This window comes from Lagopus muta, chromosome 6 (genome assembly GCF_023343835.1).
Source record: "Lagopus muta isolate bLagMut1 chromosome 6, bLagMut1 primary, whole genome shotgun sequence".
Classification (NCBI taxonomy): domain Eukaryota; kingdom Metazoa; phylum Chordata; class Aves; order Galliformes; family Phasianidae; genus Lagopus; species Lagopus muta.
The window spans coordinates 16,428,624-16,442,818 of NC_064438.1; the positions used below are offsets into that span (position 1 = coordinate 16,428,624).

General features: G+C 38.9%; 1 protein-coding gene across 10 annotated transcripts in view; it reads left to right on the plus strand.

Annotated features, from left to right (window-relative positions):
- PPP6R3 (protein phosphatase 6 regulatory subunit 3) overlaps positions 1-14,195 on the plus strand; it is a 57,734-nt gene that overhangs the window by 26,599 nt on the left and 16,940 nt on the right. For 8 of the 10 annotated variants that reach the window (XR_007377938.1, XM_048949694.1, XM_048949697.1 and 5 more), the window contains 10 exons: positions 340-489; positions 1,013-1,077; positions 2,815-2,930; positions 3,317-3,402; positions 4,540-4,626; positions 7,989-8,086; positions 9,992-10,046; positions 10,755-10,885; positions 12,000-12,118; positions 13,558-13,711. Coding sequence is in view for 9 of the 10 variants with exons in the window: in XM_048949694.1 (XP_048805651.1) it covers positions 340-489; positions 1,013-1,077; positions 2,815-2,930; positions 3,317-3,402; positions 4,540-4,626; positions 7,989-8,086; positions 9,992-10,046; positions 10,755-10,885; positions 12,000-12,118; positions 13,558-13,711 (1,061 nt within the window). In the remaining variant the exon portion in view is untranslated. The remainder of the gene's footprint in view (positions 1-339; positions 490-1,012; positions 1,078-2,814; positions 2,931-3,316; positions 3,403-4,539; positions 4,627-7,988; positions 8,087-9,991; positions 10,047-10,754; positions 10,886-11,999; positions 12,119-13,557; positions 13,712-14,195) is intronic. The other 2 variants (XM_048949701.1, XM_048949702.1) reach the window with 1 other exon arrangement.

Sequence of the window (14,195 nt, forward strand, 5' to 3'; positions counted from 1 at the left end):
AGGTCATAAATGGCATTACTTTCTCAGGGCTGTTGCTAGCAGAAAGAACTTAATGGGGAGTATCATTTTAGCTTTCTTTGTCTGAAAGTGCACTATTGGTTGCCCCCAGGCTAACTCTAGCTTCAGTTTTTACTCTCATCCAGCATGATAGTCCTTATGCTCTGATAACAGCAAGCTGAAGAAATAACTTCTTTGTAAATCACGCTTTTGCTTGCACAGTGAGAGTTATTACAGAACTTGGAGAACTTGCTTGCGTTGCTGTTCACATTACTTGCTGGCGAAAGTCTTCTGTTTGAAGAGACCCTGGTTTGTATAAACTCTTTTGAATTTGTTTTTCAGGACATGTTCTTTAAGTATACGTGGAATAACTTTTTGCATACTCAAGTAGAAATCTGTATTGCATTGATTCTTGCAAGTCCTCTTGAAAGCACAGAAAATGGCACAATTACAGATCAGGATTCCACTGGGGACAATCTTTTATTGAAACATGTAAGTTGTGTTTTTGGAAGGAGTTTCTTCAATATTCCTACCTCCATGACATGGTAGCAGTTACTCTTACATAAAACATAACTCAGTTTTCCTTCATATAGAATTAAGAGTTCTTTGTTTTTTTGTTTTCTTAACATGTCAATTCTGGTTATTAAACCCGAGAGTGCCACAAAGTGGGTTTTTGCTGCCTTCAGAGTAAACGTGTGTGTAGAGCTGCAAAAGCTCCCTTTTAATTGAAGTTGCACTTACTGTTAAGAATTAAAATTGCTATTTCAGTGTCTGTTCACTTCTACAGTTCAGCAGCTGCCATCAAAGAGAAGTCAAAATAATGTAGATTCAGGCTTTCGCCTGGGATCTGGCTGCTGCTTCTGAGCATTGAAGCCCTTAATCCAAGTATCTATCCTGAACCTGAAACTAGTTGCCTTGTAAGACATGAGGATTTCTTAAAATCAGCCCCGAAATGCATAATGTTGTTCCATTTAACTTTACAGCTATTAAGTATATTTTGCATTTTGTTCCACAGCTCTTCCTTAAGTGCCAATTAATAGAACGAATACTTGAAGCATGGGAGATGAATGAGAAGAAGCAGTGAGTAACTAGTTTTCTCATTTCCTGCAGTTGTCTAAGTACAGTTTTAATTGTGAAATGTATACATGATCAATTCAGACTGAGCTGACCAACAAATACACTTGCTTAGAATGTTTTAAAGACAAATGCATCTCTTTCTTGAAATATGCAGTGCATTAAATATTTACTTGGAAGAACAGTTTGCTTGGTAGTAAGTGGAATAATTAAGTTCTACAAACAGTTAATATTTGGATTAAAGCTTTCACATATACTGAATTTTCTTTAAGAGTCCTGTTTCTCTTAGTAATGCCTGAAGTTTAGACCATCTTTTTGGTAGCGTTTGAATACATTTTCCCATTACCATATAGGGATAGAACCAAGTCTGTAATTCCTACTCTGTGTAAAACATTACATCAGCCAGTTGACTCTACCCATCTTCAATTACAGAAACATATCATGAAGTTTTAAAGGAATAGGGGGAAAAAACCCACACTTTTGGTCAGTAAGCAATTGAAAATTAATAAACAGATCAAAGCATGTTATGTTTTGGGGAGCAACAGACTCATAATTAACAAAAGTGAAGATCTCAGCAATGAAATACCTTCTGGAAGTGTGTGATTGTGGAAAGGATGCAAGTTTCAGGTAGCCAGTACTGTCTGAAATTGAGTTCATATCATGAGGAAAAGCTTCCAGTCTTCACCTGAGGTGGTATAATGGTGCTCTGAAGGCTCTTGTATTTCGCTTGAGAGACTTCTGAACAGTGAATGTTAGAGCTGACTTGTGAAAATACTGTTAGCTGACTGGGATACTGTTGCTGGCTTGCTGGTGTATTATTTGAGAAACAGTACCATTCCCTGAAATAGTCCTATTCCTATCTGGTGTGAATCAGAAAATACATGACTAATGCAGCTGACCTAAAAGTAAGGATGTTGGAATATCTGAACACAGTGTTATGAAGAAAAGGGATGCAATTAGTAGGGATTCTGGCTAGGTTAGATCAGGCTGTCCCATCTATCTTCTGTCATATATCATCGTTATCTCCTGAGGTTATAGGAAAACTACTAACCTAGATTATGAGCAAATAGATTCGTGTTTCTATACATTCAACCTAAAACTATTTTTTGGTTGGATTTCCTTGATTTTAATGCCTGCCATGTAGGAGAGTTCATTACCTATTTGCTATTGAATGTTTGTGGTATTAGTGGGAAAGCTGTTGGTATAAACATCTGATTCTGCTTCTGTGTGGAAAAAATTGATTTACTCTTTGTATCTGTTTTAGTTTCCATGGAAATAAATAGGAAGCATTACTTTCAGAGCGACCTACATACTACCCTAACAGATAATGCACCAGAGTGCTTAGAGTGTATGGGAGCACTGAAGAATATTCTCAGCAGCAGTGTTTTTCTGAATGTTACAGATGTGTTGTCAGTTTTGTCTTCATCTTGGTATTCAGGGTATTCTTTTTCCCCGCACACCAACTTGAAAACAGAAATGATCTGTTCAGATGCTCTGAACTTCCTTCTTGGTAGTTACAGCCCTGTCAGGCTCCTGGATGGCTCAGCGTAATCTAAACACTTGTATTTTAAATTGAGTATTTTTGTGTGCCTCTTGTTTTAGGATGCTGCTCTTACATTTTAAGAACTTGGAAGTTAGCTTGTCTGTCTTGTATAAGTTCTTAACTCTGGAATATTTTGTAACAAAATACAATAGCAGAGCTGCTCAGAGTGCATGTGGTTCCATTTCTTTGGTCTCTTGCAGGGCTGAAGGAGGAAGACGGCACGGCTATATGGGTCATCTGACAAGGATAGCAAACTGTATTGTGCATAGTACAGATAAGGGCCCTAACAGCACGTTAGTCCAGCAGCTTATCAAAGGTAATCTTAATGCTCTTTGCCTTTCTGTTTGTGAATTCCAGCATCGCAGCTTTAGGAAGTTGATCAAACTTAAATTAGAAGGCAGATTTTGGATTAAAAAAATAGATATATTTCTGACACATTCAGCTTAAAACCACTCCTCCTTAAACAGATGTTTAAGTCTCTTTCAAACTTAGCTGAATGGTATTGAAGCTCCTTGAAGTAAATGTAAAGAGATGCTGGCCTGCCTAACTAGGGCTTCTTTGCTAGATGAAGTAGTCCACATGGTTTTAGTATTTGTATGTTGTTACAGTATTTCTGATTGGTTTGATTTATAAGAGGAAAAGAACAACTAAAAATGGTGATGCTTTACTGTTGATTGTAACACGTTGTTTTTCCTATCCTAGAGCTTCCAGAGGAGGTCAGAGAGCGGTGGGAGACATTCTGTACGAGCTCTTTAGGAGAAACTAACAAAAGGAATACGGTGGATCTTGTAAGTGGTGTTGGTTAACATTAAAAAATTTCCTGCTGTTTGCTTCAGCCCCGTTGTTGTTTTTTCGTGCCATTAGTACAGTCAGTCTTTCCTGCTGCCAGGCTACCAAGGTAGCTTGTGTGAAATCAGGTGCTTCCAGTCTGCAAATTTTATTGCAGGGCTGGATGATAGGCGTGCAAGAAAAAAGCACCCCAAGTCATGTGGCTTTTAACTAAGAGTTACACATTGAAGGAGAAAGCGTAGAAACAGAGTATACTTCAGGAAAAAGTTGTCTTTATTTGTCTGTTGCATGCCTGTCCTGACTGTGGTATTGCATTTGTGGGAGCATAAGAAGGTGTCTGTGAAGCTTTTACGTTTTCTGTGTTTAAACACGGCTTTTGTGTAGACTGATCTCTTGTCAAAAGATCAGTAAATAAAAAATTCACGTCATCCAACTGCGTTTACTTGAGAATCTGTACCATGGAGTTGTAGGGGTGTGTGCAGTAGGGCAGTGTAGGGTAGTACTGAGCAAGCTGTCATCTGCACATCTGCTTCATATGAATGATCGTCCATGAAGCGTGTCTTAAGGCTCAGCTGTAACTACTGTTATTTTGCCTAATTGCTGTCCTGGCTAAAATTTCTTTTGGAGTGCTGTTCTAATAGAAAATAGCTACTTCCAAGAACAAGTTCAGCCACACTGCTGCTTAAGGAACAGACTATTCCCACTGATTCTGTGTTGCATGATCAAAACCATATCTTCTTTTTAGGGTAATGGTTCAAACAGTTGTTGCTATGGTAATAACTCCATGTTTGCTTCTGCAAGCAGATGCTGATTATGAATTTTTGAAGGTGAATCATTTATTGGTTTTTATTTATGCAAATACTGTAGACACCTGAGACAGTCGTTTCATTTTCCTGTGTTCTTTGTTTTGGAAAGGAAGATCTGCGTATAATCCAGCCTTTTAGTGGCTATTAGTTCACATATCTTACAATAAAAATACAAGATTCAAGTTCTCTCAGGTGTAGGTTAATGATATTGAAATACTTCGGGGTCTGTTTTATGTAGTCTAGCAGTTGAGAAAACTGCAATTAATTCAGTTTCTTGTTTGGATTTGAAATTATCACACAATAAGCAAATGACTCAATTATTTTGTATAGGTCACTACCTGCCACATTCATTCTTCCAGTGACGATGAGATTGACTTCAAAGAAACTGGCTTCTCACAGGATTCTTCTTTGCAGCAAGTGAGTTGAACTCTTCTAGCTGCATAAGTTGTTTTATCTTAAAAACCAAAAAAACCTGGAAATAATCCTTCTACATTTGTACTGCTTGCAGTAGATTTTTTTTTTAACTTATTTAGATGTGTTCTCATGCACACATTTACTTTGTTGAGCCCATAGATGTGACTTCTAGCACACAGCATGGCCTCTCAGTCTTCAGTTTTTAAACTGAGATGGAGCTGTGTACGCAGGTCTCTGCTCATTATACCTAGGCCATTTCGTATGCTAGCTGTGTGGCTGAGCTGAACACAGTTTCTGTGACCTTTGTTCTTACTAGATGGAGAAGGCTGATACGGTGAATTCTAATTGTTTTTCTGGAAAATATTAATTGCTCTGAAATAAGAGTTGGGGTTCTGTCGGGTCTTGGTTAATAGATTTTTCTTAACATGTTGATCCTGACTTCAGTGGGGAAGGGGTGGGTTGGCTGTATGTTTGTTGCATGCTTTTAGTTTAAGGCAAAATGTCAAGAGCTGCAGTTGTCACAGCAGTATAAACAAAGAGCCAGCTAAGTACAGTTCTGTGACAGATTGTATCAAGCAGCTGAAATGGTTTTAACTTTGTAGACCCTTGCTACTGGGCAGATGGACATAGCTCAAACTTCCTGAATTAAATTTCTAACGTGCTAGATGGCTTATTTGTGATTCAGTACGTGCTTTTGAGAGCTCCTTTGTGAGTGTTTCAAAGATAGCTATTTATCATTTAAGGTAAGAAAAAATTAAATCTGAGGCTGTAAGGAAGTTTCAGGTCCACCAGACTGAAAGCTTAAATCACAGCTATGTCCACCTTGAAGCTTTAGTACTTATAGTAACTGATAACTCTGTATTTAATATGGTGATGATGGCATTTGGAGTATTTTGGGGGTGAGTGATTATGGAGAACATTGGTGCCATTTTTATGAGGCATGACAGAATTTTTCTAATAATACTGTCTGCAATATAAATTTCCTTTAACTCTTCCATGGATGGTGAAAGAGTGGCAGCTGCTGGTGTGTAGTTTTGTCATGCAAAACTACTGATAGGTGCCCTATTCAAAGCACACAACTCATCTAGGTTATTAATCAAAATCATATTTCTTTTAGCTCATACTAACAGCTGTCTGGTACTTAGTCTAAGACTGGTTTTGGTACTTTGCACATTTTCTATACTCTTAATGATAAGTAATTGCTTTTCAAGGTTTGATTTGGGAGTGGTGGCTCAAATTTAGAGAGTTTCATTTTTATCTGCTCCATGGGTCTTGTGCATGTATGGTCTGCTTAAATTCCAGCATGATAGGTTGGATGCCATCTGAAGCAGCTCTAGTGAGAAAGTGAGATCTCAAAGCAACTCTGTGCTTCTCATGCACCCCTTAATAATCCAGGCAGCTAATCTCCAGAAATGCAGGTAGTACTGCAGTGAATAACTTGAAGGAAACAATATTTTATATATATGTATATATATATATATATTTTTTTTTTCCTTAGCTAAATAAGCTGTACATTTAAAGTTGTCTTGTGAGGAAAGCAAGATATTAGGCAAGATAAGTCACTGATGGGAAATGCATTGAAATTACTTAAAGCATTCTTTAATGAGTAAAGATAACTGGCTGCAGCTAGCCTAATCTCTGTAGACCAGTAAGTAAAGGGGGGGGATCAGGAGGGTGCCCATTAGGAAGCAATGAGTGAGGAGTGGGAAATACTAAGGAACCTGTTTACCTTTTAATTTTTTTGTCAAATTTAACTTTTGTTTATGCAGAATTACACTTGCATCCAAATTTAGTTTGATGCTGTACTTCTAATAAGTCCCCATTGTGCCCAAAAGAAATGTTTCTTTTCACTCAGAGACACTTCTAATGCAGGTTTCTGATGAGCACTTCAGAACTGATGTCTTTGATAAAGATGTCTTCCTGACAGCTGAGCCTGGGATGTAAGGTTTCTCATGCAATTACTATTTCATGTGCTGCCTTGCTATGGCTGTAGAAACTCTTCCATTGTTCTTTTGTTCTGCACTAGTTTAGTGTTACTTTTTGTCTCTTTTTCAAACATTTGACCATGGGATGGAACTGTCTTCTCCTAGGCACACAAGCAGTTGGTAATTGCGTTTTGTATGCTGTTGTATACAATTCTGATGTAGTGACCAAAGGAGTTTCATAATCCCTTCATGTCACGAGACTCATGTCTTAGTTTTCTGTTTATCCTGGTGACTGGCATTCATGGCTGCACCCTGTTTTCACTCCTGACTTTTAACATCCATAATAGCGAAGATGCTTTACAAGAAGAGTTCTCAGTAACCACCATAAAGATGAATAATGATTTAGTGGGACAGTCAGTAATTGATTGTTAACCTACGTAAGGCTGATACATGAATTGTGTTGGTATGAAATCCTGAAGTTCTGAAATGCTCTCAGATCAAAATACAAGAGTTTCTGCTTTGGCTTGGTGTAGCATGGTAACCCTACATACCAGTGCCTGCATTTGGGTTTCTCAGACTCACTGATGGTATCTTGCTATTTGCCTCATGCTTCTATAGCCATCATTTTTCTCTTTCTTGCCTTAATTCAAACTTTTTTCCACTGTTCTCTTGTTTCCTTTCTGTATTCACCTTGTTCTGCTTCATCACTTTCTTTAGAGGTTCTGCCTGTATGCTGTGACCCCTTGGCTACCTGGGAAGGCAGCGAGAGAGTTGACATCAGCCATGTGTCCTGGAGTAGCTTGACCTTGGCTGACGTTACACGCAGAAACAACACTGTTAAAGGTTCCAGGAGAATGAGTACTAATTTAGTTCATAGTCCTGGTACACCTATCTGCTGGCATTTGGCACTGACATCCTTTTTAAAACATAAACACAGTTGTGACGCTGCACTGACGTGTGGGATGTGAAATAACTTGCTGTGTATGCTCTTCAGTTTCTTCTAGATGTTGAAGAGACACCATTAGTATGTATGTATGAGCAATACAGCTAATGATGAACTCATTATCTCTGGTTAATGGACTTCTCTGCTTTTTTTTCTGCTCATATCTTAATATTCATATTAAGAAAAGCAGCTGCTTCTTTTGCCAAGTATGTTGTGTTGCTCCCCTGCTTCTTAAGGGTTCATTCAGAAGGGTGCTGGTTAACACATGGTTAAACTAGAGATTTAACTTTCTCATTAAGAGCTGCAATTAGACTGGCTTTCAAATCAGTAAATGTAGTCAGTATTGCCATTAAAATTCCAAGGGTATGGCAGATCCTTTTGCTGACTCTTATGTTTAGATTAGAGAGACTTTTATTTCTTTGGAGCAAAATGGGCAAATAGGATTTAGAGTATTATTAGAATCATTATATCACTGTCGTTGGTCCTGGGGTTGCCAGGCCTTTTCTGATTATCAGATGCAACAAATGACGTCCAATTTTATTGACCAGTTTGGCTTCAACGATGAGAAGTTTGCTGATCAAGATGACATCGGCAAGTGAGTATATTATTATGCTGGCTCTGACTGTACTCTCTGGAACTTTTTTTTCTTTCTGTGGTTTTGGTGATGACAAATACCAGCCTATATCCATGTGATGCAGTTGGCTATCAGTCTTGTCTTCTGGTACCAAAATGTGTTTGAGCGCTCTTACAAAGCCTCTCTGAGCAGTTTATATGGGAAAGCGACAGCTAAATTGTTCACTTGAAATGGCCTGGTTGGTCAGTGTGAAAACATAAAGCTTGTGAGTGAAGAATAAATTGTAGCTCTGCTCTTAAAAGCCAGATGTGACCAATGAGTTGGCTTTATTGGGGAGCACTTCTGCTTGCAGGCACAGAGAGAGTCATTGACCCCTCTGAATCAGTGTAGCAGAACGGGTAGTTGCTCTGCTTAGAAGTTTGCCTATGAAGATGTTGGGAATCCATGCCCCGTTTCCTGTAGAGGAAACTGAGGGAGGGCATTATAAATCTGCCCTTGTTTCTTAGAACATAGCAGTTAAGATGTAAGAGCATGTCTTGGTCACATTTTATAAACAACAAAAGGCAAGTGGAAAAAGACAACAAAACCAAAACTATGACAAACTTTTCTGGTTTTTTTCAATTCAAAGTAAACTGATGCATAATGAGGAAAGAATGGGAGTTCTAACTGAAAGCAATACTGATTTAATTAGAATTCATGGCTTGGGATGAAAGAAGATGTAGTTAAAATCGAGTAAAAACATTATTTGATGATGGTTTGTAGAAGTGTTAGAAGGCAATGAAATGTAAGATCTTTGCTCTTCGGTAAGATGTGGTTAGTAACTGATGGCTACCTGAAACTTGCACATGCCTTCCAAGAAGCAGAGCTGCCTTGTTACACCATGTAATCTGCTGGGAGGATAGGTGAAGTTTAAATGGGTGAGAAAGTAGCTCAGGATACTGTGGAACTTGGCTAGAAGTAAGTGAATTTTGGCAAGAGTGGGGGTTGGAACTCCTTTGTAGTGTATGATCTTGGTGGAAGGAAGATAGATGACTTAGTGAGACCTTGAGCCATGTGGTAGGTACACTGAGTTTAATTCAGTTGTAGATTAACTGCCTTTTACTTTAAGATTATGCCTCTTGTGCAAGAATCAATTGCAGCTTAAATTACCTGCGTAGTGCAACTTCTAGCTAGGTGGTGATCCTGGGGTGGGTGGGGGCAGCTCCCATGGTAGTGCAGCCACATTTGACACTTGGTACTTTGGATCTCTGGTCTTGTACCTTGTTCTCTAAAGCTGTGAGGATTAGAGGAAGAGAGTAGCTCTGAATTCACTGCTGTACGTGACCAGAGAATGTATTAACTCTTCTGAGAGTTTGTTAGGTTATCCTTCCTCTTTCTGTTTTCTTGCTTCCCCCAGAGATTCGATTTGCCTGGTGTTATTTTTGGTCTAAGCCAAACCTGTAATTAATTTGTAAAACTGCTGGAAAGTTTGATATGTGGAGAAGTGTGAAGCCTCCGACTTAATGTGCAGCTTGGGGGGAAGCAGGTTTAACTTCTGTGTAGCAGTCGGTTAAAAAACCGGAGCTGTTCAGTGTTGTCTTCAGAAAACCAAAGTTGATGTTAATTTTTCACATTGCTGCTGCTTGTTAAGAAGGACCTTCTGGAGAGAGGTGAAATCAATTGTCAGATAAAAGACCTGCTAACGAGGTCTTTGGAGGATTCAGTTAGAGATGTATCTTTAAAATACTTCACAGCTGAGAAAGCCTCAGGAACGATGGACTTCCTTAGTAGGATTTGTGTGCTTGGTTTTGTGTTGGAAATGACTGCCTCTTTAGGTTTCTCACTTTCCTAGTCTCATAGCGTAAGTAAGGACTTGTGAAAACGACATGTCCTCGTGTGATAACATCATCTTTTCTTAGTGTATTTCATGCATCATTTATTTTGCAGTGTTTCTTTTGATCGGGTCTCAGACATCAACTTTACCCTCAATACAAATGAAAGTGTAAGTATGCATTCCTGTGCCTGCAGAAAAATTGCCGTCTCTTAAACTGAGTGACCTTTAAGGTTTGGTGATGGCTTTTGTTTATTCTTTTATGATGTATCTATAACCTTAAGAAAGTAAGTACACCTTATTCCTGCCTTGTGGAGATTTTCTAGTTAGATTACTTTATTACTGTTCCTTATGGTTAATATTAAGCAAGTGCTTCTAATTTGTGTGTCCAGGTTCAAGAACAAGCTTGGATCTAGTCAGTGCAGACTGCACGTGAGTTGAGCATAGACACTGTTTCAGCATTCTGGCAAGATAGCAGTAACAGGAAGTGAAGAATAGAGACTTCTAGCATATGTACTGCATGTCAGTTGAGCTGAAATGAATCCTGCTACGGAAAATAAAGCTGGAATGTTTGGTGGTGCAGTTGTGTGTAAAGCTCTTTTGATGTCATTCCTACGCGCCATTCTGAATTGCGATGGAGCCTCCCAGCAGCTCTTGGATGAGTGCACTCAGCATGTTAGCAGTTGACTAAAACAAGTGCCACTGTATGCTTTCCTTAGGAGCTTTAAGTTGTTGATGCCTTCTGGTTTTTCAGTCCTTACTGAGAGGTGCTTTTTCTCTGCTAGTTTAAGATTCTTTTCAAACCAATCATGTATTTCCAAAATACTGAAGTAGAATAATTAATCCATAAAGAGACTTTTATATTTTTCCTATATTTAGGGCAATATAGCATTGTTTGAGGCATGCTGTAAGGAGCGGATACAGCAGTTTGATGATGGTGGTTCTGATGAAGAAGACATCTGGGAAGAAAAACATATTGCATTCACACCAGAGTCCCAGAGACGTTCCAGGTAGGACATCTGTGTTCAGCACTACAGTGAGCCTTCCCACTGAGTACACATTCTGCCTCAGGTTGGCTGTTTGCACAGGCTGTCCAGCTTAATTTCCTTTCTTTGGAGAAGTTGGTAGAGGGATAGCTATTTTTTATTATTTAGTAAGGCTTTGTTCAAGCCTTAGTTTGCTTAAGATTGCTATCCTGACTACTTGGCTCTTTCTGCATCTCAGCTTATTTCCTTTTTCTTTCCTTCCGTTCAGCCCAAGGCAGCCCAGTCTAAGGCAGTCCCTACCTGTGTAGACAGACCTTGCTCTCTTTTTCTGTAGTGCTACTAGAATCAGAGTATCCACTTCTGTTGCCATAGTTGCCCTTATTCATACTGCAGTTGTGGATAAAACTGTATAGGCAGCTGCACTGAAGGAAAGGAGCATCTGTTCCCTAAAACTCAGGGCTACGCAGCCTCCAGTGGCTTCTGGATTTTGTCCCAGCATAGCTTTTTGACCTTCCTGTGATTTAAGTCCCAAACCACATGTGCTTCTTCTATTGTGGCCTTTGGAGTGTGTGGGGCTGAGACCTCCTCTACATGAGCAGTTGTTCTGTATGCTGGCGTTGTGTATACGTAGGTGATGTGTTTCAAGCATGTGCTTAGATATGTCATTACTAAACTGTTAATGCTGGTTGTGCTCACCAGGAAGGGAAATTTGCCTCTAGGTTACAAAGTACGTATGCAAATGGACTGACTGGAATACGTTTGGGTTTGTTTTCAACATAAATTGTTTTCTTATGTTTATGTTGGTCTTGCCAAGAATTCTACAATTCAGCGCTTCTGTTTAGTGTATGGAGATAACTGGTCTAATTCCTTTCTCTTTTCTAATCTCTTCTGCGTGATGGGAGTGAAGGTTCTCTTTTTTTATGTGCAGAGGGAAAAAAAAATCTCTTTACATGACCAAGTGATAAACCTTTGGTTTTTCTGGGGGGAGGGCGGAAATAAGGGGCATGCTGACAACTAATGAATTGGGCTTAATGTATTAGTGACAATAGCTGTTACAGTTCTATCAAGCCTCAAACTCTCTAGTATTCTGTAGTGCCCTAGATCCAATCCCATGTAAACTCTGTCTTTGTATTTTAAGTTCGGGCAGTACGGACAGTGAAGAAAGTACTGACTCTGAAGAAGAGGATGGAACAAAGCAAGATTTGTTTGAATCACATGCCAATACGGAGGACAAAATGGAAGTAGACTTAAATGAACGTATGTAACTTTTCTGCCAACTGCTTGGAATTATAGGAAAGTGCTACATTTAGCACAGTGTTATTTTTGTAAGAGCTTTCCTCCTATTGTTATTTATTCCGAGTATCTTAATCTCTCTCACTGTAAAGACTGCTTGCTGTAGAGTACGTGGGTATTGGGCAATTAAAATTCCTTACATGTCCTGAGTTAAGTTACTGGAGTCTAAAATTCACGTCTGTACTCTTCAAGAGGGAAAATTGAGTAGGAAAAATACAGCAATGGGAAAAATAAAAGTTAATTTACGCATCTCAGATGCTTGCAAACCTGATAGGTTTTTAATCTCTGAGCATAAAATATGGTTGTTCTTACTAGAAATTTTTCAGGCCAACACTTTGTCTTCAAGTGTTCTTTTAAAACGCTTTCTGCAGAAGGGAAATGGTTTGAGATTGGTGTCATTTCACACGTGAATAATCTTGTTTACAGTGTGTATCAGTAGGGCTCTCACATGGAAAATTAATTGTTGTAATTGGCTTAGGAGTTTTCACAATCAAGTTGCAAACTAAACTGGCTTTACTTAAACTGGCAACGTCTGTAGCAAAAGCCCTGTGTTTATCTAGACTGTAAGGAATTAAAAATTACAATAGAAGGAATAGTTAAGGGTTTTCTTTTCTTTTGTCAGATTGGTGTCGTTGGCATCTGTGTGTCAAACAAGTTTTGATCCATGTGGGTCTCCTCCCATATCTGCCTGGGTTGGAATTTCTAATTGCTAGTCAGAGCTTCCTTTTCAGCCTGTTTTTTTGTATGTAAGTGTTAATGAAGAAAATGTTTCCCTTGGGTAGGTGAAGTATTTTGAATTGACCTATCCTCAATTAGATGCTTTTAAGTCCAGACTGCTCCAAAATTTAATATCCCAGTAAATATTTTGAAGTCATAAGGGGTTTTAAGCTTTTCTGAAACTTAGCAGTGCTAAGTTAGCTAATGCATGAGATGTTAGAGACCACCTGTACCTGCGTTGTTGTGCTCATTTTCTGTGTTGAGGAAAATGTGCATAGGAAACTGAAGGAAGGGATGAAAAACCTGAGGGTGCTGTTTTTTTTTTTTTTTAAGTATAGAAACTAGCACTGAAAATCTGCAACAACCATTAATGTTAGGTTAAGGAATAAAGGGGAACTGCACTTGTGGTCTAATACAGTTTTTGTGTTCCTCAGATTAGTGCTAATGATTTTTCTCAGAATACTGAGAGTTACCATTTTTGAAGTTCTGCCTTATAGCAGAATTTCTCTTAAAGAGTGCATACACAGTTTAACTATATAGAGAATTCATTTGCATGTACTTTAAAATACAGTTAAGAATTTTGCTGCTCTTTTTGGAATGTGCACGTAGAGAATCAGCGAGTTAGGCATAGGTACATTTGCATTCCTTAAATGGGTTCCTAATGAATTTGCTGATTGGTTTTCTAGCACCCAATTGGTCGGCTAACTTTGATGTGCCCATGGAGACTGCGCATGGTACCAATCTGGATTCTGTTGGGTCTGATGTGTGGAGTACAGAAGAACCTATGCCAGCCAAAGAAACTGGCTGGGCTTCTTTTTCAGAGTTCACATCCTCTTTGAGGTAAGAACAGTTGTGATACAGGGCCAGTTCAGCTGCTGTTTGGTATTGTTGGGGTGTGCCTCGCTACGAAGGCTGTGTTGGAGGTGTTTTGCTGGTAATGCAGAGTGTGCTGTGTTCAAAGGCCCCACACATTATAGTGTTGGATCTTTGTATGGTCAGTTTAAACAGTAGGCTTTTATAGTATTAGTGAAACCTAAAGGGTCATTGTTTTAGAGGATTTTTGAAGATGATTTGTGTACTTGAATATTGGTCTCTGCCTGGAAGTGGGCTATGACTTCTTTGGTGTAGACTGAACTCAAGGAACACACGTAACTGTTGAATGTGAGGGTCATAAAATGTTGATGATGATTCTGTTTTATCAGTGCTCTAAACTTAGTTTAAAAACAAAACAAAGCACACACATGGTTATGTAACTACAGAATCTAGAAAGGCAGCTCTGTAGTATTTCGACCACAGCTCACGTACACTTTCTTCTTTTGGTGTG